The following is a 23,606-nucleotide window of genomic DNA, read 5'->3' as shown; positions in this document are numbered from 1 at the left end:
CAACAGCAAACAAAGTAGGAGCAACGACGCAATCATCGCGCCCACTGTCGGCAAGCGGAAGCATCAAAGGGCCGCGCGTGCCCTCACGGGAGGCCCTGCAGGCTAACGACGCCATCCGCCCTATGAGCGCAGGAGGGGGGCCTGGGGCCCCGCCCTTACAGGTCCTCCGCCTGAGTAGTCGCAGGCGTGGCTTACCGCGAGGGAGGCGGAGCTCATCCGAAGGACTCGCAGTCGAAGTGCTACGGAAGGAGAAATATCCGCGCCAGAGCTACACTCCCGCCCGACCACACACGCGCTCGCGTTGCTCGCTAGCTCAATTTTCCGCATTTTCGAGTTTGACGGGGTGGGGGGGCGCCGCCTTTTTTTTTACCACCTCTCAGGGGGCGCCACCGAACGTTCACGACCGGAAGCCCCAACAGCAGCCGTGGGGCAACTCTCAGGACGGCGTGAAGCGTGGAACAAGCCGTGAACGGATACTGTGTGTTGGTGGAACGCCAGGACGAGTAGACTCTATGGTGGCCGCGGGTGGTGGACTTTCGGCGCAGATGCAAGCTGGCAACCCGCCACGATCCGGCCACATGTCGGCTCGGGCCATGGACTTCTCCATAGATGCACTCATCGCGGGGAGCCGGAGGAAGCGGGTCCATCTGACGGATGACCCCGACGGCGGGGACAGCTCGTCCGACGCTGACGTCGCCGGCGACTTCAGCCACGCTGCGATTGCACCACTGGGTGAGTACATCGCATGCTGGCCAGTGAACAAAAGTACCCTCGGATCGAGGAACATCACGATCAGCTGGACTGTTTAGTACGTGCACCTGTACAGTGTGTGAGTTAACCGAGTGTGCAATAACGTCAGCATCATGTGTTATCTGGTAATACATCAAGGGCGCTGTAGCTCGGGGACAGTGACGGCCATAGCAAGCGAGTCACTGCTCCCAGGTTATCGTGGCTTTCATATACCTGTTGTGAGATAGTCGTGCTGCTGTGTTTGCAACAGCGAATAGTGTGCGAATGATAGTACTTTCTCGCGAGTACGTATCCGAGGAAGGTCCTTATAGTATGTCGTGTTCTTGTGTGAATAATGTTCATAGCGCCAAGGTACAATATTTGTCGCACAGGTGAATCCTCTCCAGATAAAGGCTGGCCAGATAAAGAGGCAAACGTGTCATTCTGCGATTTGGCATCGAACGATATTTTTTCCAAGGTGGTTAGATGATAAACAAATTCACTTTTAAAAACAGGAACTGATATTTTCTTGCATTCTCTCTCTGCAGAAAATGAATCACTACGGGATTAAAGTCACCAAATAAACCCTTTGGTATAATAACGTGTTTGCATAGCTTTCAATACTGTGTATTTAGAGAGAAACAGTTGTTTGTGCAGCTCAGCGCTGGGGGATCGTTAGCAGACGACAAAACAATCCGAAAGTGTTCTTTTTTAGCAAATTGACTACGCAAATTACACAAGACTGAGAGAACGCTTCTGCAGTTTCCGACTAAGTATGTTGCCCGTAGAAACAGCTGTAGCTCACGACTTTTACTAACTCTTGTGCCGTCACACGAAGTTTCCCTCACCGCTACAGGTTCCGAACATCATGCGAAAGCCAAAAGCACTTCATTTTGGATCACCACAAGGAGATGCATGGAATCACTGACTATATAGCGCTTTTAAACTGCACGCAGAGCAACCAACTACAAACCAAGCACACGGTTTTCATAGTTGTTATTGGACAGACGCAGAAACCTTGCACGTTGCATCACACGCACGTTATACCCAATTTCACTTACTATTTATTTAATTACCTTGCTCTTACCTATAGGTGGGGTATCTCAAATTATATTAGACTGCTGCAGGATTACAATTACGCGCTGTCTATAACTCCGAACCCGTAAAATAGTACCATTTAAATTGTCTGTGACTGCGATTGGAGCGCCGAGATAATTGTCCGTGATTCCAATTACGAGTAAGAGCGAAGCGTGACATGTGAAAGTGAAAACCTGTCTAATTTGGAAAGCGTTCCGGTCGGGTGACATTCCATAATAGGAAGGTTTTCCTCCATCACGTTGCGCTTAAGACCATTGAAAAGCCTGCAATATTTCAAGCAACAATTAATGAGTGTGAACGTTCGTTCGTTTCAAGCAATGCATTCGCACGGTTGGTCCCCGCCATTCTTTTCGGCACGCATGCAGCACAGATAGGTTGAGGCGGTACATGTACATGACGCGGTTCAACAACTCGCACATAATGTTACGTAAGCGTGCAAGACAGGAGGGGAGCAATCCCGCGGGTCAGCTTCCCTTGGATGCTGCATGTCAAGACAAAATTGGGAGAGTTTTTCAAACAGATCACGCGGGCCACAAATGTTTCCGACAAATACGCGATGAAGCAGCGTGTATAGCGTATCTTCACTCCAGAAAGTAATACTAGCGTCACATTGTAAGAAGTTATGGAACGACGTCCAGCACGGGTGATGTGTGTATCCTGTATATGTCAGGAAGTGCATCTGACCTCACCATAGTAACCTTGACATATGCTAGTTTACACACATTAGCTATAGAAACATGAAACGTTTCGCATTGCAGTATGGCTACCAGGCAATTTGCGAGTGTCGCTCTACTGCAAGAAGCATGCAGTTACTGATTTGCTCACTCATCCGCACTACATGTATTTATTGTTGTTACAAGAAGCTGCGGAAGAAAGGAAGAACATTGTCCCTCCTCTTCCTTCTCACTGGTGCTACAGATATGGCTGTATCCATGCTGCCGTTATTAGTAGAAGCAATGAGGAGAAATCTAATGAGGCAGGTCCTCGTTCTCCTCGCACGGCTTCTTTTGCATTATCCTGACGGAGAACTAACCGCCGTATTCTCACTCAGCCCTCAGGGATGCCTCAGGGCTGAGTGAGAATACGGCGGTAAGTGTGACTCAGTAATTTTGTTTCAACAGGCAACGATATTCGCACTTTTCTCTCTCTCTCTCTATCTCTCGCCGCTTTGTAACCGCTTGGGAGTTTGTGATGCATTACCAGCCATGCGCTTCCGGATTCTGAAAAGGCAGAGACAATGTTACTCTAATTTGGCAGTTCGAGTCAAACAATTAAATTCGTCGCAATACAAATTTGACGTCGATGCTCGAAGGGCATTAGACACGAGCCTCTCTCGTTTGGACTCCCGAGCCTTCGACATCACGAAACTACTAGGTCCTCCTTTGTCCGACAAGGCGCTAAGGGCACTTGAAGACATTTTGCATGCAACCGGGCTTATGGACATCCTATGACACGCTGAATGTGTGATGTGTCCTGTGTGTGCCCCCGGTGATTCCGCCGCTTTACTCTAACTTGGGCGCAGCTCTTGAACTTTTGCCCTACATGTTGAACTCCATTATCATCTCTGTTCGTCTCTGGACATCATCCTTTTGCGTTTTCATCATCTCATCATCGGATTGAACTTTCTGTATTAAGTGTACTGGGGTAGCCAGTTTGACTTCGTCGAAACTCACATCCCCATTTTTTTCTTTATTCACATCACATCACATCACATCACATCACAAATTTGACGAGAAAATAACTCGTAGTATACGAGCAAAGGTCGCAGCGACAAAATACATCTGACCCGATAATAACTGTCGGACAAATAATTTTAACGGCATATTTTTTTACGGGTTAGGCGATGCACCCTGCACATAGACGCAAGCGTAAATGGACCGATATTGATTTTGCGTAACTTATTATTTAAAACAACAATTTCGTCATGCCGTCAACACCTCGTACAAAAGATGGTGTTAGCGTATCCACATATTAGCGTATTATGTTAGCAATTAGCGTATTTACCATACACTGCAGGCACCCATGCATCCATCCCATAGGTTGGTGAAAAACGTACTTCAGATATACTCATCCTATGAACGCAGTGTTAGCAGCAAATATTACACACGAGGTCAAACGTAAATAATAAAAATGTAGCAAAGTGGTCGCTGAACGTACCATGTTCCTCAACTGAGAAGTTCTGCCACTTTGATGATCAAGGAATGATGCAATTCAGAGTAAAAGTCCGCACGGCACGCACATTGCAAGACGCACGGTTGGGTATATACAGGGTGTTCAAAATTAAGCTTTCACGAGCGCTACGCAAACACAGCGATGACAGGAAACCGGATGATAACTTTACGCTACTTGTGTAAGAAACAGGTGCTGCTAATTATGTAGCACCTGTTTCTTACTCAAGGAACAGAAAAAATAGCACCAGTTTTCTTTTGTTCGCCTATTTATGAAGTGCTAGTGAAAGCTTAATTTTGAACACCCTGTATAGGGCGACAGTCGTTCGCAAGTGGTTTGGTTTCGCTGCAGTTGCTTCCTGCCAATTAAGAGCAAAGAGTGTCATGCAAAATTCAAGTTCAAATGTGTTTATGATTCTGAGGGGTTAGCCCTTGCATATCGATGTCTAGGAACTTTGTTTTCCTGTGTATTCCTGTTTCGGAATGAATTGCACGAGAGCTTAGGCGTATAGCTAAAAAGTATACAATAAGCACTACTCAAATAGTTTTTATATAGCTAACATTATAAACAGCTGCAAGTTGCTCACTCTTCCTATGGTTTTATAATCATGAACCGCTCGGTGCTGCACGACGATAATATCTATATATAGGGTGTTTGCTCTAACATGTCCAGAAATTTTATTTAAAGCGAGCGATAAAAGAGAAACGAGCGCTACTTTTCAGTTACTTGACTAAGAAACAGCTGCTACTAGTGAAGCAGTACCTGTTTCTTACTCAAGTAGCAGAAAAGTACCACTTGCCTTTTTTTTATCGCTCGCTTTAAATATAATTTCTGGAAACGTTAGAGCAAACACCCTGTATACACTTGTCGCCAGTCGAGCATTGTTCATTGATTTTTCAGAAAACTGAGCTCCTTCCTAAACCGGATAAGTTGCAAAAATCAATAGGTCATGGCATGCCTCTTCTCATCGGAAATGGTTGAATTATGTGCTTCATCCGAGATTCCTACCGAGATGCCAATACATAGGATAGGATGAACGAACCTTCCGCCAATCCATTACTGAAACCCTGAGATTGGGGAAGAACACAGACACGACACGGACAAGACAGGGACTGTATTTCTTCGTGTCTGTGTTCTTCCCCAGTCCCAGGGTTTCAGTAATGAATTAACGCAGTCACCAGCTCGCCTGCTTCTTCGCCATTTTGTCTAGGACCGTCCGCGTTATCGCATGGTTTCATTACAAGATTAAGCTGATTTTCAAAGCAGTCAGTTCTGTGTATCACGGTTGAGGACACTTCAGGTCGTCATTGCTGGGGCATTGGGGAGCGTTTAATGTTCTGTTGTCCCACTTGAGTGCAACAAGACTCAGTGATTTACTTTATTGGGGACACATCTTCTATAAAGTACTAAGAAGTAGTAAGAAGAGCTCACGATCATTCCAGATGACGTCGACATTTTAAGGCCGTGGCATTGTTTTTCTAAGTGGTTGCAACGTGGCCCTACAACTTTTTGTATCGTTAATAGAGGTTAAATACGCATGAAAAGAGTGGATGTTTTACGTGTTACATTTTGTTTCTTCTAAATAGTAACCAATGTGTCACCTGCGAACATATCACGTACCTCTGCCTTTATTTATTGTAAGGGTTCTGTCCGTTTTGAAGAAGTTCTGTTTCACGTATTTTAAGCTCGTCCTTTTTGTTCGTGTAAGTCTGAGTTACTTCCTGCAACTCATTATTAACCTAAAACCCCTCTTGGGCCGTGGGCAAATCGATCATCACAGAGGTTGGTCATCGAAGCAGACGCTTCCTCACGTGCACGGGATAGCCCTTCTCGTCTTCAATTTCCAGTGATGTTGTCGCGGCAGAGGTGCACATCTGTCGATCGCGCTCTCCCAACAAGGAAACATGTATCCTATGTAGGTTCCGCTCACACGAATACGGAGTAGCAGATACTTGTAACCTTTCACTGCGAATTCCCCCTGACCTTCAACACCTTGGATGTGAGTTGCAGCAACCCCGATGTCACTGGTTACGGGAGGCAAAGGAAATATCTCAATTCCAACGACAGCGAATGCATATTTCGCGACACAAACAATATGACGTGACACACACACACAAGTAAACACTACGTGGCGGTCACAAACTTTCCACGGCGTTACATGTTCTACGAGAACACCGTGCATGTCAGCCGATAGAAAAAGCATGAGCGAAGCTCTGACGAACGCTTGCGTTATCTGCTGCACTTGTGAGTCGAACAGCTTGGTGGTTGAGTTTGCGTAGATGCGTTCAGAAGGATCGATATAAGACTAAGTCACAAGAAAGGCACCACCTTATTGGTAATATGAGCTACGTGTGCTCTTGTGTGACTTTATGTAACTTCTCTTGAGATGTGGCTGGCAACGATTGGAAAACCGAACACCAGTATACCCCGGATTGTACCAGCATATTATAAAAGACGAACTCTGAGATGAAGCCAACATACAAACAACTACTATTTACAGCACGATGGCAGTGGCAGCGAGTGAAGCAGCAATCAACCCATATGCACATAATCATCGCCTTTTAAACGGCGTCCAAACGCAAGAGAGAATTACAAATGAGAGCGTCCCACACTGACTATAACTCTAGTACGTCAGATGAGCGCTAGCAGGCACGTTAATCACGTCCCAGTCCTGTACAACGAACTTTTCCCGTGCTATACACCGGGGCGCGACTGACCCCTTTTAAGCCACTGCCAGTCTACCAGAGTTCTAGCTGGTTCGCCTGCTCGTGGCGACCTAAAGAATTATAATCCCCATCCATGTTGGCCGGAACTACGCGTCGTTCTTCAAGGACCTTGCAAAAGCGGGCAGCGAACTGAACGACAAACGCACGCGCTTTCTGAACTGTAAACTGTTCAAAATGGGAGCACGCCGACGGCGAATCGGCGTCTCATGCAAGAGCGATATCACAAACACAGTACAGCACACAACCAATAGCGCGTGATGTGGTCAAGGCGGCAAGCGGCCTGCGTTCAGCCAGTTTTCCACGCGTCTTTAACGTTTATTACACGACATCGAGAATTGTGTAATGATCATGTCACGTTTACGGGAATGGAACGTAACTTTCAAAGTAGAAGTTGTACGGCTCATACGTTACGTCAGTATACGAGACTGTGAGAGTGTGCAATATATACCGTTTGCCCTTTGAATTTCGTTCTTAAATTTGAATCAAGAGCTTTCCAACGCATGCTGCCCCTGTCCCAACTATATTTTATGTATCCCCATCCTCCTATGCTTCAAGAAAACTGGCACAGAAAGAGGGAAAGGTTTTCTTTACGTTACAGCGTAACTTTTTCGCGATATTGGTGTGTGTCGCTAAGTTCCAGGCTATAACATCGAACAAAACGTGCAGACGGAGGAGTCATTACAATGCGGAATATCGAGACAGCAAAATACGGAGACTCTGCAGGCAACTGATTGAATTCCCCATTCATTGTCATTAATTTATGTGTTGTTGTTGTTGATTGAATTCTAGCGCGTGCACAAATATAGAGTTCTATATGCGGATAATCAAGAATTGAGGTGAGATGACACATTAGAGGATGCAGGTAAAATTCTGTTCTTGAATGGCGCTACAGTTATAGTGAATATAGATACAATGGATTTGGGCTTTCCGGACTTTGGTTTTGTGCGCGCACGGCCCCTATCGTGCTATTTTTTGGTGGCGTTAGGGTTAAAAACAACGTTGCCAATGATTGAAGTTTCGATGCGTAATACCAACTTAGACGTAGGACAGAAGACAGAAATTTTAAATGTTGAACGGGAATTGCCACCTCCCCCTAGGTTTGGTTTGCCGTGGAAAGAAAATTTTGATGATATTAGCTTCCACCGGTAAGGAAACCCAAATAAGTTGTATGTATGGGTAGTAGGTAATAGCTAATTATTAAAATGTCGAAGGATTGCCGGTGTCCGTAAGGAATTTGACTAGAGCTCTGAGCGCTGGTCGCCTTACATCTAAAGCGACTAGCTCCCCAGAAGCTTCCTCAAGTCAGACCAGGGTGTCTGGACAAGTCAGTCCATGTTACGTCTATGGGACATCACGAACGACGGCGGCTAGACCGCGGCCAGCTTGTAGAGCAAAGGGAAGCTTCAGGGGGCTTGGAGTCGGTAAAGATGACACAAGAGGAGCCTGGATACTATGTAGAGCAGCTGAGGTCTAACATGTTGGGTGAGAGGAGCGAACACTCAGTTGGAGATCCTCCTCATTGTTCCTTTCTAAACCTGCAGTTTTTAGGCACATTGCTTTGATGTAAGGCAACCGATCTCCATGAGACAGTAGAATGTTCTTTAAATTCGCGCTGCACATTACTAAGAAGAGCACCGACCTCGAAACAGTGCACATAGGAGCTACGTATTGACATTCAAGATGCTTATACGCCGCGTTCTTCAGATTACACGAGTGCGTGCCGGAAGGCACAGGGACATTATCGCGGGAAAATGCGTACGAGAGCTGGGGAAAGAGTCCCCCATGTAAAGCTAGGTCTGCCGCACGTACGGGGTGCATTAGGTGAAGTACGCTTTACAGGCGTAGCCCGTCACATCCGCGGCATGGCGAGTCGCGCCTTGAGCGACACTAATCGCGTCATTTCATACGGCGTACTACGCGGTCAGTGATCATCAGTCCACGTCAAGACACACACACACAACCGAGCATTGGGATAAAAGCATCGGTCGCTTTTCCTGTGTTTGCGCGTGCGCGCGTGATTATTGGGCGATATTGATAAGTGATAAAAAGATAAAAACACTGAAACTGCTGTTTATTAACGTACAAACTTTCTTGCAGTAGTCTGCATTTCGTCAGGTACGACGAAATACAGACTACTGCACGCTTGTACGTTAATAAACAGTAGTTTGTGTTTTTATCTTTTTATCACTTGTGTCGACCGCACTTGACAAAGTTTCTGCATTTCTCGATTGCGATATTGATAACTACAATATGACACCTTGAACTAAACTGACATCCCAGATTTCCTTATTTTGCTGCATGCGCCCTCGGTGTAGTAATTATGGGGTCGAACATTTCCCTAGTTATTTTTTTGTTTGTTTTTGTTTTTATTTCTTCACGAGGTCGGCAGAAAACTTCCACAATGAAGCCCAGCTACGACGAGGTGTGTTACTCTGTTCTTATACATTCTTTCACGACTGGGACGCCATATTAAATGCTAAAATGAGCAAGCAAGTTCATTATAAACACGTACCTGTCACAATAAAGTTATTAGCCAGTCGCATTTGCCAAATTGGAAGTTTTAGTGGCCCCAAAGTTATAACTGGCAAACTTGGCGGTCGAATTATTTGCTCTTCGTCCGAGTGTTTGAGATGGCCATGCTTACAACAAGTAACACCGCAGGCATCGGGTGGAACATTTTCAGGAAAGCAATCACTCTATTTCAACTGGCACTTTATTACGCAGACATCCAGATACCGAGTGCTAGTCAAACAGGTATATGCGGTATGTCCGGTAATGAAATGATATTCCCGACATTCTTGACGAGTTCCAAACAAATTGCAAGCTGCACTTCACTCTGAGATGCCAGCAGTCGCTACAGATTTAAAAAAAAAATGCACTAACAAATGAAAAAATATATAAAGAATACTGCCCGGCGTGGAGTTTCTTATCGATGGGAACCATACTTATTGTATATCGGCGATGCTGCTGGCTCTCTGGGCCGATAACCGGCGCCTGTTGGCGTCGATCAGTCGGACGCCGCAGAATGCATACTCCCATCTGGTATCGGCCTTCTCCCTCTCCTTCGTCCCTATTTGACCCGCCCATTTGCCCTCCCGCCACGGCTTGTTGCTGCCTGGAGGCATCTATACCACTATGATCGGCTTCAACATTGCTTAACTTGTGTTGCCGACATCGAAGGGAACGCCTTAATTTCATCACAAATGCTTACTCAACGAGTAATCGTCACACCTTCGTGGGGCCGCCCAGTGGTTAAGTGGGACAAAGCTCATCGCCTCAAATGACGTGGAACGTAATTGATTGGGTACTCCAAATGCCTGTTGCTTATAGTCGCCGATACTTAACGTAAATTCTACAGTCACCGTTACGCGTAAGATATTAGGGTAGCAACTTTCAAAAGCTCAAATACTGCATGTACCGCATGTATGCAGTAGATATACACCTCCTACGTTAGACTGAGCCTGTCTCGCTCTACAATTATAGTCATTTTCAGCTTGATTTGTAATCCAAGGAAAATGTTTACCGGAACAACGCCCAATCCACACGAGGAGCAGCAGAGGACCTAGTTTTCGACGGCGCCACTGGATATGAAAGAAGAGTGCATGAAGTACTTGGCATATTTATGGTAGTATTACATCCCTTGAGGAGCTATCCACGTAAGCTGTTCGTAATCCATGTACAGACTGGTCCAAGCTGAGTACTACGAGGTTCAATTTTCCCTCGAATTACTCGAATTACGAAGCCAAACAAATAATTGGTGTATCATATTTTCCGTTACTCGGCTGTTACTGTACCATTCATAATGACAAAAAGGAGCTGAACGCGACGAGTGGAATGGGTACAAAAACGAGGATGAGTTTAAATGAACCTCCAAGAGGAAAAAGAAACACTGCAACGCCGGAGTCAGTCAGCAATAACTTTAGTTTTTCGCCATACCTCAGCAGTGAAAAATAATCGCCATTTTCCCTTCAGTTCCTTCTGCCTTGGCGCGTTAGTACGAAGGCGGCGGAGAGAAGGAGCTGCAGGCGATCGATCGCTCTCAACTTTTCTCAGTGTGCTGTGACTAAGGCTGAACGCTGGAGTTACTCCTCTTTATTAGACATATGCGAATAATTGTTTAAAAACCGAAGCAAATACGAAGCGAATAGTTTATAAAACGGAGTCAGTACGAAACGAATAGTTATAAAATCGAATAAGTACGAACCGAATAGTTGTATAACAGGACCAAATATACACGTGCAGCGCATGTACGGATATAGACATGTGTAAAGCGATATATTCATACGGATCAGCGCACCCTGTTTTATGCCCTCTGTTGTACCGTTTTCGGGCTTTATTTTTTTTCTTCTGTGTTAGCGCCGCGAAGCAACTGTAGCTTTGAGCGGCGTACAGACGTCGACATATGGAAAGAGGACAGCAGGAAGGAGTGTGGGACAGGGGGGTTAGTATGCGCCCTGGGCCGACTTCAGGAGGTACTGTGCCGACATTCGTCTGGAAAGTCTGCCGGAAAACCTAGGGAAAACCGCAGACAGCACAGCCGGTGCTGGGATTCGAACCTGCGGCACCTCCCAGTCTCGGCGTGAAAGGCGATCATCCTAACCACTACGCCACGTGTGCAATCACCTTACGAGTGCAGTCACAATTTATTTGTTGTTTTTGTTGTTTGAAACACTTCAAAAAAAAAAAAAACGGTTTGGAAGAAACATGGATTCGATTCGAGATTCGGATATAGAATTCCGTATTCGATTCGGAAATCGGATCGAATATAGAATTATCCGCTTCGGTATTCGAAAGATTGGAATATATACACTTGCCGCGTCTTTATTCTACCGGCCAAAAATTGGGAAGCTTACACCCCTGTGGGTCCTGCGAGTCTGACAGCATGTCGGAGGCGCGTGTCTGCGCTGGTTTCCGATAAGCCAAGGCGCCAGCGTCAAGCACTTGGGTATACACAGTGTCCCGCATAACGCCTCGAGGTGCTTATGTTCTCGAGTTTTCCAAATCGGGGTTTGTATAAGATACAGCAGCATGGCACCATTCTTAACAGTGTATTGGCGGCCGTTTGTCTCAGAGATATTCCTGCTAGCAGAGTGTTTTATCACACGCAGCAGCAATCGTCAGATGCAGTAATTGCAGTTTCGAATGTTTACTCTAACCCCTCTTTGTGGGAACACGTATCGCTAGCTGAAGCAAAATGAGATTGATAAGTGCGAACCGCTTGCCAGCAGTGAAGTATATCGCATGATATAGAAAGACTCGCGGAAGATAATAATGCGCAGACAGCTGAACACGTGACACAATGGAACTGCGCGCACGGTGTAGTGGTGCGTATACCATTGTCGGTTTCGGCAATATCTACGAGTTAAAATGCGACGCGGAACAAGATCCACGCCACTCGCGCACCGGTTGTAAGAAGGCCAACATAATTTTGGTACAATGGAGTAGCATGCAGTACTCAATATTCCTCGTTCGTATGCCGTTTTGAGCTAATATAGAGGCAGCATCCAGTACGACGAGGTCGAGGCTTGGTTGAGGACGAGGTACGCTGACATAGCCGAAGGAAACTGAACACGCTGGAAACTCGAAAGGCTGCCAGCGTGCCTCGTTCTGCGACGGGACCAGATTCATCTAAAACGGCGCACAGACCACACTTCAAAAGATCTCGTCCTGGGACACAAAAGTCATTGCATAGACTCCGTACTGTTTGAAAAATGAGAGAGAGAGAGAGAGAGAGAGAGAGAGAGAGAGAGAGAGACTGGGTCGTATGAACGCAACACAAGGCGAAACACCAAGGGAGGTTCATCATTACACTTTCACCAAATTACTTCTTTAGCAATGGGATAGAGTATCGCCTGTGGCACCCGGTGGCACACCCACTCTTTATTAAAGTGTTGTTGTTGACAAAGAGGTAATCATTGAAAACTAAGGGTACTAGAGAGGGACTCCATATTTTTCTTTTTCGAACCAAAGAACCAGAAAGCGACTTAGAATCACATCCCTTGATTGTCTCGAAAATACGTTAGTCTTCAACTTTGCCGCTTTAAACCTTACCGGTGAAGATATCAACTGACTTATTGGAGCGATGAGCATAAAAGCCTTCTTTGTGCATGTGCACAACAGTGGCGATAGGAACCGCGTTTCCCTCTTGGGCGGCAGAAACATTTCCATAGCGGGTCAAGATAGGCGATAAGCCTGACACGTTGTGGCGGCCAAAATGTTTCCTCGCAGTCATAAAGCACGTTCTCGCCGAGACGGCGCCTGTTATGGAGGAAACAAAAACTGCGTGACACCCTGATAGCTACCGCACTACGGAGAGAGTTCCGGAGCTCCCTGGTGTCTGTGTGTGCTCTTCGCCATGAAGAAAGATACTATGGGGCTGATAATTGCACAAAGAGGAATCGCGCAGAGTGCATCTTTCGCTTTTTAAGGGATACGGGATCGATACCGCTCGCCTGACTTTCGTTAAGGCACCATATTGACTGAAGCAATTGCAACGATCTGCCGTCGTTATTAGCCATTCCACACATATACCGGTACGAAAGTGATGCTTGGAAGGCGGCGACCGAAAGCTTATCTTAGGTTGACGCATGAGTGTGTGACTTCAGACAAGAAGGGAGCAGATATCGCCGGCTAGGATCAGTGATTGTGGTTACCTCTCAGATCACGAAGGGTTCCAGATTCGCGTAGGGAGACATCGTTCGGCCCGTGGATTAATTCTGTCTATCCTCGAGGTGTATCTGCATAGTTCGTACAAACACATTTTACCACAGTGTGTAAATCCCCAAGTCTGACATCATGACGCTGAGGTCAGTGAAAGAATACACCTTGCGGTGTGGTCCTTGTAGTCAGATGCGGACATTACCGCGTTCGTGAACGCAAAACCATTGCAACTGCCATTGTACAGCATACAAGCAGGGCGCCGAGCTGCCTCGTTTATCCGAGAAATTAAGCCGATTTATCATACCATGTGCAAGCCCCACGGGGTCAATAAAGATAGGGTACGAACAAGAGCGTCGTGCATCTACCAGCCATAAAACTTCAATGTGACACTTCAAACATAATTTTTATGACATGTATTAGAGACTACGACGCGCTTTGCACGCTACCAAGCTAGACGCTACAACAACAAAGGTAGTAAAGTGTTAGCTTTCTTAGGTTACTTATATGGGGTTTGGCGCACGGTAATTCGGATTGGCTACAAATGATTTCCGGCGCACGTCAAATGAATCTCAGGTGGTCGAAATTATGTGCTGTCCTATATACCCTAGCTGCGACACGTGCACCATGTAGCCACACAATTGTGGACGGGCTCACCTTACGTGTAAATCTACTCCCTATTATTATTTTTGGCTACAAATGCAGTCATGAAATGAAAAAGAAAAAAAGAAAGAAAAGAGCAACACATGGCGATGCTAAGGTACACATATAAAAAGACCAAGCAATAATTGGAGAAAGATACGTCTAGTAGGGACTCTGATCAGCTACATGTACTGAAAACGAAACAAAAAATTTCAAGTACTTGAGGAAAATGGACCTAAACCAAGGGGTAAAAATACTGCACACTGCATACTGCAAAACATTGCATATGCTGCAGTGCTGCGAGCGAAAGACTGCCGCACAAACGACATAGGAATATACCCCGTGCCCTTGACTGCACACCACTTTCTGAAAAGTCAGTCATGCTGTCGTGTTGATGCACAGCAGATACCGTTCTTTAGATTTTGCAGAAAAAAAAGAAAGAAAAAAGAAAGCAGAAACAGCAGATCAGAAACATCATGTGCTTATACAAGGCTCGTTCAAGGTTGACCGAGACTTTTGCCCGAGAAAAATCAGTGACCAAATGTAATTGCATAAAACTTTCCGAGGGCTTCCTTCTCAGCATAGCGGCACTTGCAGCAGAGGCAGCTATCATGGCGGCGAACAGTGTGTCTGTAGCTGTGGAACAGCGATGCATAACCAAATTCCTTGTGAAGGAGAATGTCAAACCAGCTGAGATTTTGCAAATATTACAGGCACAGTATTGGGAACAAACGATGTCAAGGGGAAGAGTGTACGAATGGTGCAGACAGTTTGACGAAGGACGGGATGCGGTGACGAACGAACCACATGGACACGTTCGTCCGACTGCAGTCGCGCCAGTGAACATCGGAGACGTTGAGCAAGCCATCCTCGGGAACCGACGAGTAACAGTTCGGGACATTGCAGCCCAGCGTATTATTAGTGTCGGCAGTGCGGAGACAATAATTCACGAGCACGTGCTATTCCGTGAAGTCTGTGCAAGATGGGTTCCCCGACACCTCACTTGTGTCCAGAAGGGAGCACGCATGACAGTCTCTGAGTAGCTGCTGAACCGGTTTCAATCCGAAGGGGACGAATTTTTAGAATCAATCATCTGGAGGCATCATTTCACCCCAGAGACAGAAACCCACCCATATTCCTTTTTTTCTTCTTAGTAAACATATACAGCCCCAGAAACGCGAATGCTGGTTACACCATGTTAGCTGAATAGCCCATACAAAAGAGTGCAATGACAATTCGGTGATAATTCGTGGTGATGTGATGTGATGTGAATACGTTGTGAGACAATTATTCTCATGAAACACATTCTGCCATTGGTCATTTAAGACCTGTAGGAAGCTTCTGTGAACGAATCTTTTTCATCTGGACGTAAGTAAAGTTACCGACGTCAAATAATGCGTGCCTAACTAACATACGAGTATTATGGGCTCCCAAGCAAGTACTGGGACACTAATAATAAAGGCTTCGTGCGACACATCAATTTTATTGCCCCGAAAAGGAGTAAATCAAAACACATTTCATTCAAAACTTCAGAGCTCTTCGGTTGTCATTCAAAACGATATAAATATTATATGTCGACTTAATCGCTAGCAGTGATCACACCTTTCAATATTTCACTTCACAATGTCGCTTTCATGCAACCCTCGATAATATTGACGTTTCACGGGCGTGCTTGGTACGCTATTCCCACGATGTACGCGGAGTCAATATGCATGCACGCCAACAGTCAACAAGCGATCATGCGGCTCGTGGAAGAGTGGTACAAGCAGGACTGCACAGAAGCGGCCTCAACGCAAGCGTCGTTCTCTGAAGTAACGATCGCCGGGCAGCAGGCGCTCCACTTGCCCACCACAATAGCGTTGAACTCGACTGTTGCATCTTTGCGTGCGCATTAGGCACGCTCCAGCAATGCGCGCGCATTACGCGCTGATTCTTGTACGATACCGTCATTGTTCAAACGGGCAGATGTCGCCAGCTGGTGCCGCTCCTGTCGGCCGCAACGGGATGCGCTTTGCGATACGCTTTCGATAACGAACGAGAGAATTGTTTCCAGTTAACGAATCCAAACACTTAACGAAACTGTGTGTGCAAGCGGTAAGAACTTTACATGGTATTGGTGTCGAAAAAGAAAAACATTAAGATGTTGGCTCCATGTACACTCTTAGAGTTAGAAATGAACTTCAACGCAAAGCGCGTTCCTAGTCAACCATCATCTTGAATGATATCGTTATCTGCCCTGATTTGTTGCAAACGGGAGACATGCGCCTTTTTTGTGACAATTATGAAAAGCATAAGTGTCGCAAAAAAGGCGTACGCCTCCCGTTTTCAATAAATCGGGGCGGATAACGACATAATTCGAGATGATGGTTGGCTGGACCAGGCTATGCGGTGAAGCTCATTTTTAAGAGTGTACATGGATGCAGGCTATAGATGACCCTCTGCTTGCAAACATGTGACGTCACGAGAAGACCGGTTCGAGGTTATATTTTGCTATGGTGGGCAAGGAGCGGGAAGAACTCCTCGGCTGATATAGGCTGATAAAGCTGATAGTGCCCACCAGCATGCCTTGCGCGGCGGCGGTTCGTAATCGATGACGTACGGGCTCAGGTCATCTATACTCCGTATCACTTGTACAACTACGTGCTGCATGCTAACGGAGGGTAATGAATCAATAGTAATTAAGAAATAAGTGTAAAGATAGATATGGCGCTATATACCACCGGCATGGCCGCATGCGCTCGTTGGTGGTAGGCAAGGTCATGCTGAAGACTCGGTGGTGGTGGTGGGTTCGAATCCTACCACCGGCTGTGCTGTCGAAGGTTTTTTCTGAGTTTTCCGGCATACTTTCCAGACGAATGTCGGCACAGTTCCCCTGAAGTCGGCCCAGGACGCATACTAACCTCCCTGTCCCCCACTCCTTCTCGCTGTATTCTTTCCATCTGTGCACGCTGCTGGTAGCCACAGTTGCTTCGCGACGCTAACACGGAATCAAAAAGAAAAAAAAAGAAAGAAAGACATGGCTCTGGAGACTGCCAAAAGACTAACAAGCACTCACTTAAAGAAGGTAGAACCGAAGGGCCAAAGAACCCAAACAGTGAAACACATTGTGCGCGCCCGATCTCGATGAAATGATACCAGAGCATCCGGAGCTCGCCACGTATATGGGAGGGCCAAGCGCCCAAAATCGTCAAGAAATAAAAGGGTGGACTATCCACACTCGATCGTGTGACCTTCTTGGGTGTAATTAGATGAGACCCTAACTGATTCCTTTTTTGGTGTAAATCAACACCCCAAGACGGATGTACACCCTCCAGGAGAGGTGCTGATTCAACACCATCTGGGGTGTAAGTGAATGATACCCCGATTCCTTTTTTGGTGTAAATCAACACCCTCAAACAATGGCGTAACGTGTGCACCTTAGTTTACATAGTGAGTGTATCATGCATATCAGCCAAAGTAAATGCATAAAGAAAATGTAATGAATTGTGGACCAATATGATCCCAATATGGCAATTCCAAACTGGTGCCATATTGGAGTGCCGCGAGCAAGGACTGAAGGTGTTTTGGGAAGTTTTTTTTTTTAATTTGTGAGGGAAGGTTTTTCAAAGTGCACGTGAAGGATGAAAATAGTGTATAGAATACCCCCAATGTCTACAAGTGATTTGTTTGCTGCGGATGGGACACTTCCGGAAGCATAAGCTTAATTTATACAGTGTCGTAATTTCGGCTGTGACTTTGTACGTAAAAAGTATTTTTTACGCACGTAGGCCTGCTCTCGAGTACAAAACACATGTTAGGAATCTATGAAGACAGTTGGCATAAATAAATGCAGATTTACTTCCTTTCTCTACAAGAGTGGAAAGGTGACCTCGCCCAATTGCCGTACATGCGGCGAAGCAGAAAACACCGAACAGATCTTGCTTTGGTGCTCCCGAAACAGTTCACATCGACAGTATATTCGTGCTGCCCTGGACCCACCAGACTCTCGCCCGTTAGACTTTGGGAAGCTGCTAGGGTATTGGCCGGTTGCGCTAAGGCGACGAGCGATTGGAGTCCTGGTGAAATTTATTATGGCCCCCTTCCAGATATTTATAGCTACGTTTCTCTTCTTGTTTTTCGGATTCGCCAAAATGTGCCCTGCAACATACGACGGTACCTACACTACGGAAGTAGGAAAGCGGACTCCCCTAACTGGCCGAATGTGTGGGTCTGCTGGAGGACACAACATATCTTGCTGTCCTGCCGACAATATTGTCAGCATTGGCAACATCTCCAGCCAGCACTAGCCCAACTGGACAGCAGACATTTTGACGTGGCGAAGGTCCTATGGGTCACTGGCCGCAGACCCATAGGCCACCAACACCACAGGCAGACACAGGTACAGAGTGCACCCAGGTACCAGATACACCAACAGACACAGGCCTACACCAACCAAGTTTGTGGATTTACAGTGACCACGAGTGTGGTTTCTGAGTTCCCCGTGCTCTTGCTTTCGTTTATTTTCTTTCCTCTCCCAATTACGAGAGCTGGGTTACCGTCCCTTTCCACGAGCGCCACATACTGCATTTCAGTTTTTTTTTTTTTTTTCATCAAGACAAACCAACCGTCTCAACAGACACAAACGATAACAATGACAGCGACGCTATGTGCTCTCTGTCGCCCACTATTGCCAACGCACTGTCCACGTAACTACTTTGACCGGAGGAGGCGGCGCCTCTCCTGGGCGGCTAGCGGTCTTGTAATCAAGGCCACGTCAAATATTTACTGCCTGTTTTGCTAGGTGCACCCGTCTTAAAGATAGCTTTCTGAACGTTGTCTGAACGGTCTGAACCGACGAAGTCTCCTGATGGAAAACCTCCGAAAGACAGCTGTAATTAACAACTGGAACGCCAGGTGTGCCCCTGAGGAACATTACGGACATACAACTTGAAGGATGATACATTTTTTCATTCATTAAAATGCACTGATGCGCATCATTAATTTTAGTCGTGCAATGTAAAAATTCGTACAGTATGAAGGGTATAGTAAACATCTTTGTGCATTTGCATACAGACTCCCTTGGCAGGTACAGTGTACCCTAGAAGCGTATAGTTCATTAGCGCATTATTTTAAGGGTACATTTCGGTTACATATAAAGCACAAGTGCATGTTCATCTCGGTAGACCTTAATGCATGGGTGCGCCTATATTTCCGTATTTATTGTGCATTCGTTTTCCATCCCTTACCGCTGGGACTTGGACGCTAAGCGTCTCCTGAGCAAACTATACGTCACAATTTATGCCTTAGACCCCTTCCGTTACGCGTAGTTCTTTAAATCTCTGCAATGGCGAATATGCATTTCTTACTTCTGCCACGCACTGCCCAACCGCATAAAACAGACTCGAGGTAAATCCCAGATGTATGATATGGCGCATCGCTGAACACAAGGATTGATTCCCGAATCTGGCTCCAGGAAGGAAACACGGGCCAAAGCCTAACGAGCTGCATAGAGTGAGCGTGCCGTGACCACGTTTACGCGAGCGCTATTTTCCGTTTCATTCAGCAGCTCGCCCCGCGGCCAGGTGCAGCTTTCAGAGGGGCTTGGTGTCCGAAGGATGCGCCGTGATGCCTTTGCTCGGAACGTGGACGGGCGTGAAACAAGCGTGGAAGCGACGAGCGGATGCCGACAGACAATGCCAGCTGAAAGAGCGGAACGAATAACGGGATGTTGCCGGGGAATCAAATCGGCTCTCAAGAAGGAATTTCCCACGCAGCCAGGTGGCCAGCCTTTCTTGCCAGCAAACCAGAACGTTATTCAAACTGGCCGGATATTTTCAATATTTCTGCGCTCCATCCTAATCACATTGTCTGTATGTGATGAATACAGTGGTAACCCAAACCACTGGCTGGAGAAAACCGCGAAGCAATCGTGCAACCATGCGACATGTGGCAAGGTTAGATACTGCTATGCTGGCATTTCTGGCGCACTATCGCATAATGCGCTTTCACTGCAAATTCTGAAGCGTCAGCTGACGGTCCCATTTAATCCGTCTCGAATACGATTTGTGCCACACTGCGGACAGGACCTGCAGATCAGGTGCCACTACTCCTGGTACGACGTAACAGCCCCTACAGGAACTGGCTTAAGATCGCTCCACTTCGCTCCTCTAAACTAAACTAAACTAAGCCCCAGGAAGCTCCAGTGCACGTTTAATATACAGGACAGTTTTAAATAAGCGCTCCTATGCCCTTGTGTACTCCAGCTTCAGGAAATGAGTTCATAAGCTTACACGCGATTCGTATAGCCAATCTACCACAAGGCAGAGGCTAACCTTATAGGGTTCTGCTCAATGTACCAAACGAAAATCTGAATAATGTTAACAATTCAATGCTAATGATTTATAGTGCTACCACAAGCTCAGTATTGCGTATGACGCAAAAATAGCATAAGACATCTTCGATCGTATTGCTCTCTCTTCCAGCCCTGCGAGGTACTGCCAGCAGACAGCATGAGCACTCTAATGAGGTGTGCTGCTTTGTTCCGAATATTTCCGATTTACAGCTCGATATTTCCTTTTTTTCTCTCCTCGCTTATTATGCATTTCTCACGCTGAACGGGAGTCGACCATTTCGTAGCGCAATTGCATATTCGACAGAAAATGTCACTCTCTTCCTGACGACGTAAGCAGAACTCAGCATTTCGAGTGCTCTGTGTTTTCTAAAAATGGCTTCTGCAATGGCTGGCAATATGAAAGAGTGGCGGCGTACCTTACAGACGTCACTCAACAAGTTGCGCCTTGCGTATCGTACATCTTCCTACAAGACACGGGCAATGGAGGGGGAGAAGCTCAAATTACAGAGCGGGCCCTTCTAGCGCAGTAATTTTCACGCCTAGGTCTCGACCCTTTTCACGCCCACACCAAGAGGTTTCTACAATTGTGAGCCGATTTTAAGGCTTCAGGAAGTACGCCTCTGGTAAAAGGGGTCCTTTGTAGGGGATCGAGTTTCGAAACACTGTGCACGTGTGAACAAAGCGTGAATCCGCCAACCGCGGATTTTTATGCCTTCATGAGAGTACCTTAAAGGCTGCACGAAGGAAATATCTCGTTTGGAAGGACGATGCAAACAAACTCGATCCGTGTAACGGCGACATCAATCACGCTATTTTTCTTTTTGCGTTATATTCTGGTATCCAGTATTGGCGATCACGGGTGACATATTTTAGCCTTTCTCGCCACGCATGACATGTATTCCTATTGGATTAGATTGGATTGGAGCTAATAACACGGAGATTATGGCTCCACAAGTGTTGAGCCAGCTGCTCCAGCTCACTTGTACAGCTGAAAAAAAAAAGGGGGGGGTTAGTAGCACAGACCACCAGGTGTTGGTGGGGTTGATGATGTGATGACAGCACAAAGAATAAAAATGTGAAAAATTATCATGAAATTATTAAAGTAGTTCATGGGTACGAGCTGTTAGGAGCGTGACCGGCTGAGCTAAGATGGTGACCGACCGCAGCCTTGTTGAAATTTCTCACGGACATCGCAGCTCCTTGCACGTATTAATAGTTTTCTGTCCCTTTCCCATTTTCACACGCAGACATGTATATACAAGCAAGGACACATTCATTCTTCCAAGCGGCTTGGAGTAGCCGGCCCCTTGGTTGCAGGAGGCCAACGTCTCCATAACTTTCTTCTCTACACGTCGCTCTTTTCCGTGGGTCACCGCCACGGTCCACTGTTTCGTACTGACATCATGTGTCAAAACCTTTTGTCCGCTTCGATGACCCGGAAATATTTTACCACCTCGCCGAACGCCCGATGCCCGACTTGGGGATGCCACAGGCCGAATAATTTAGGAACGCTGAAAGACCAGCTGTCTAATTCTGCAAAAGGCAACGGCCTTCGCTGTAGCGTTCGCATGACAGTCCCACTCCACTGACAGAGCCATTAACAATGAGGATAGCGTTTTCAGGAAGGACTTTTTTTTGTTGTTGTTGTCTCTGCTAATTTTATCAGCACGTCGTTAGTTGCTAAACATAATACAATTTCTCTTTTGCAGCCTATATCTGCTCAACTCCTTGCTGTAACTGTAACCACGGTTCCTTTGCACATTGGTAAATGTCCGCTACGCGCCATGGAAGTAATGAATGAACACGTTGAAATAATGCACACTCCACGCACGCACAGCGCCGGTTTCAAACGCTAATAGCCTCGAATGCTCACCAGATATCCACATCATCAGCCCATCAGCGCTCCTTTTCTTTTCTTCGCAATCGTAACCACGTCTGCGCCTGTAGGTTTCGCAGCTTTTGACATCACGCCCACTAATGCAGTTTTCGCCGAAATAGAGGACAGATTAAAGGGAGAGCCCACGCAGCCCAAAACGCGGGAGAAGCATCGCTTCACGACCGACAATCTGCAAAACGAGAAGCGCTGAGCATACGGTTGGACCATTTGCATCGATATACATTCCCCAGTATCCACGCTTATTACAAAAGCGTCGGTCCTGTCGAGCGAATGTTGCCGGTCTTAATCTAATTTCACTCGATGTGTTCTAACATCGATGGGGAGCAAGTGTGGGCTTCTATTATTAAATTTCAGAATGGTAGTCCCCGACGGGGTGGGAACACTATCAGAGAACACTTAATTCTTTTGAGACTTCCCAGCTTCGAGCCTCGCACGCCGCGGTGGCTCACCAGCGTTGTTTGAATACTGCTGGTTGAGATCAGACGTTCCCGCCGCCTGTGATACTTCTGCAGAGCGTACAAAGGAGGCCACGTGCGGAGAGGACAGCCGTGCCTGGCTTCTCAAAAATCGCCGTCTGTGTAATGTTACGCGGCGCAGCACATTATCGACGACTTCACGAGCTAGTCACGCAGACTTTGAAGGAGCCGCCGCAACGCTCACAGGTTGTGCTATAATTTCACTCACGATGTTAGCTTTAGGAACCATCTTGTTTTCCTACTTGTGCTCTCGTTTTGGCTCGACCATCCCTTCTTTTGTAGTGGAATTATTCCTTCAACATGTCGCTCCCAGGGTGACTTTATCAGGGGATGACTAGAACCATGGAGCTGAAGCAGCGAAATTCTGAACTACAGCTTTCCATTCTTTCGTCTTCACTGTAACTTCGTCGTGATGACAAATGGAACAAGACAAAAAAAGAAAGTCATTTCGGGAAAACTCGCAACTGAATAAAAAGAGACTTAGTTTTACTAGGACAATACCGAAACCTACTAAAACCATAAAAAAAAAACAGATTTACTGGTTTCGGTTCAGCTATATAGGATAATGGGGCGTCTGCAAAGCATGCAGAGGAAAGCGGCGTGACAGTTCTGCTCTCGAATTCGGGATTAGATTTACACGTCGGCAGTGCGGATGTGCTCGTATCGTAGTGTTTTAAAAATTGTGCTATCTCTGCCACTTCAAAGTCTTCAGGTGGCTGCATAGCATCTTTTGAGTTCTAAAAGCTCGAGTCGAATTGCAACGTTGACTTCACTTTCCCCCTGTCGAACTTTCCCTTCCGATTTTTGTTCACATTCTGAGAACCAAATGCGATCCCTCACGGTAAGCCCCGTCAGTCACGTGTACTTAATCAAGAAAGGTG

General features: G+C 46.4%; 1 protein-coding gene across 1 annotated transcript in view; it reads left to right on the top strand.

Annotated features, from left to right (window-relative positions):
* The first annotated feature begins 239 nt into the window (after window positions 1-239).
* LOC135377689 (T-box transcription factor TBX20-like) overlaps window positions 240-23,606 on the top strand; it is a 59,712-nt gene continuing 36,345 nt past the window's right edge. Inside the window, exon 1 of the mRNA XM_064610287.1 lies at window positions 240-732. Within this exon, the coding sequence (XP_064466357.1) occupies window positions 513-732 (220 nt within the window). The 5' untranslated portion in view covers window positions 240-512. The remainder of the gene's footprint in view (window positions 733-23,606) is intronic.

The sequence above is a fragment of the Ornithodoros turicata genome, chromosome 1, assembly GCF_037126465.1.
Source record: "Ornithodoros turicata isolate Travis chromosome 1, ASM3712646v1, whole genome shotgun sequence".
In the NCBI taxonomy this organism is placed as follows: Eukaryota; Metazoa; Arthropoda; class Arachnida; order Ixodida; family Argasidae; genus Ornithodoros; species Ornithodoros turicata.
This window is presented reverse-complemented; position numbering and strand designations above follow the sequence as displayed.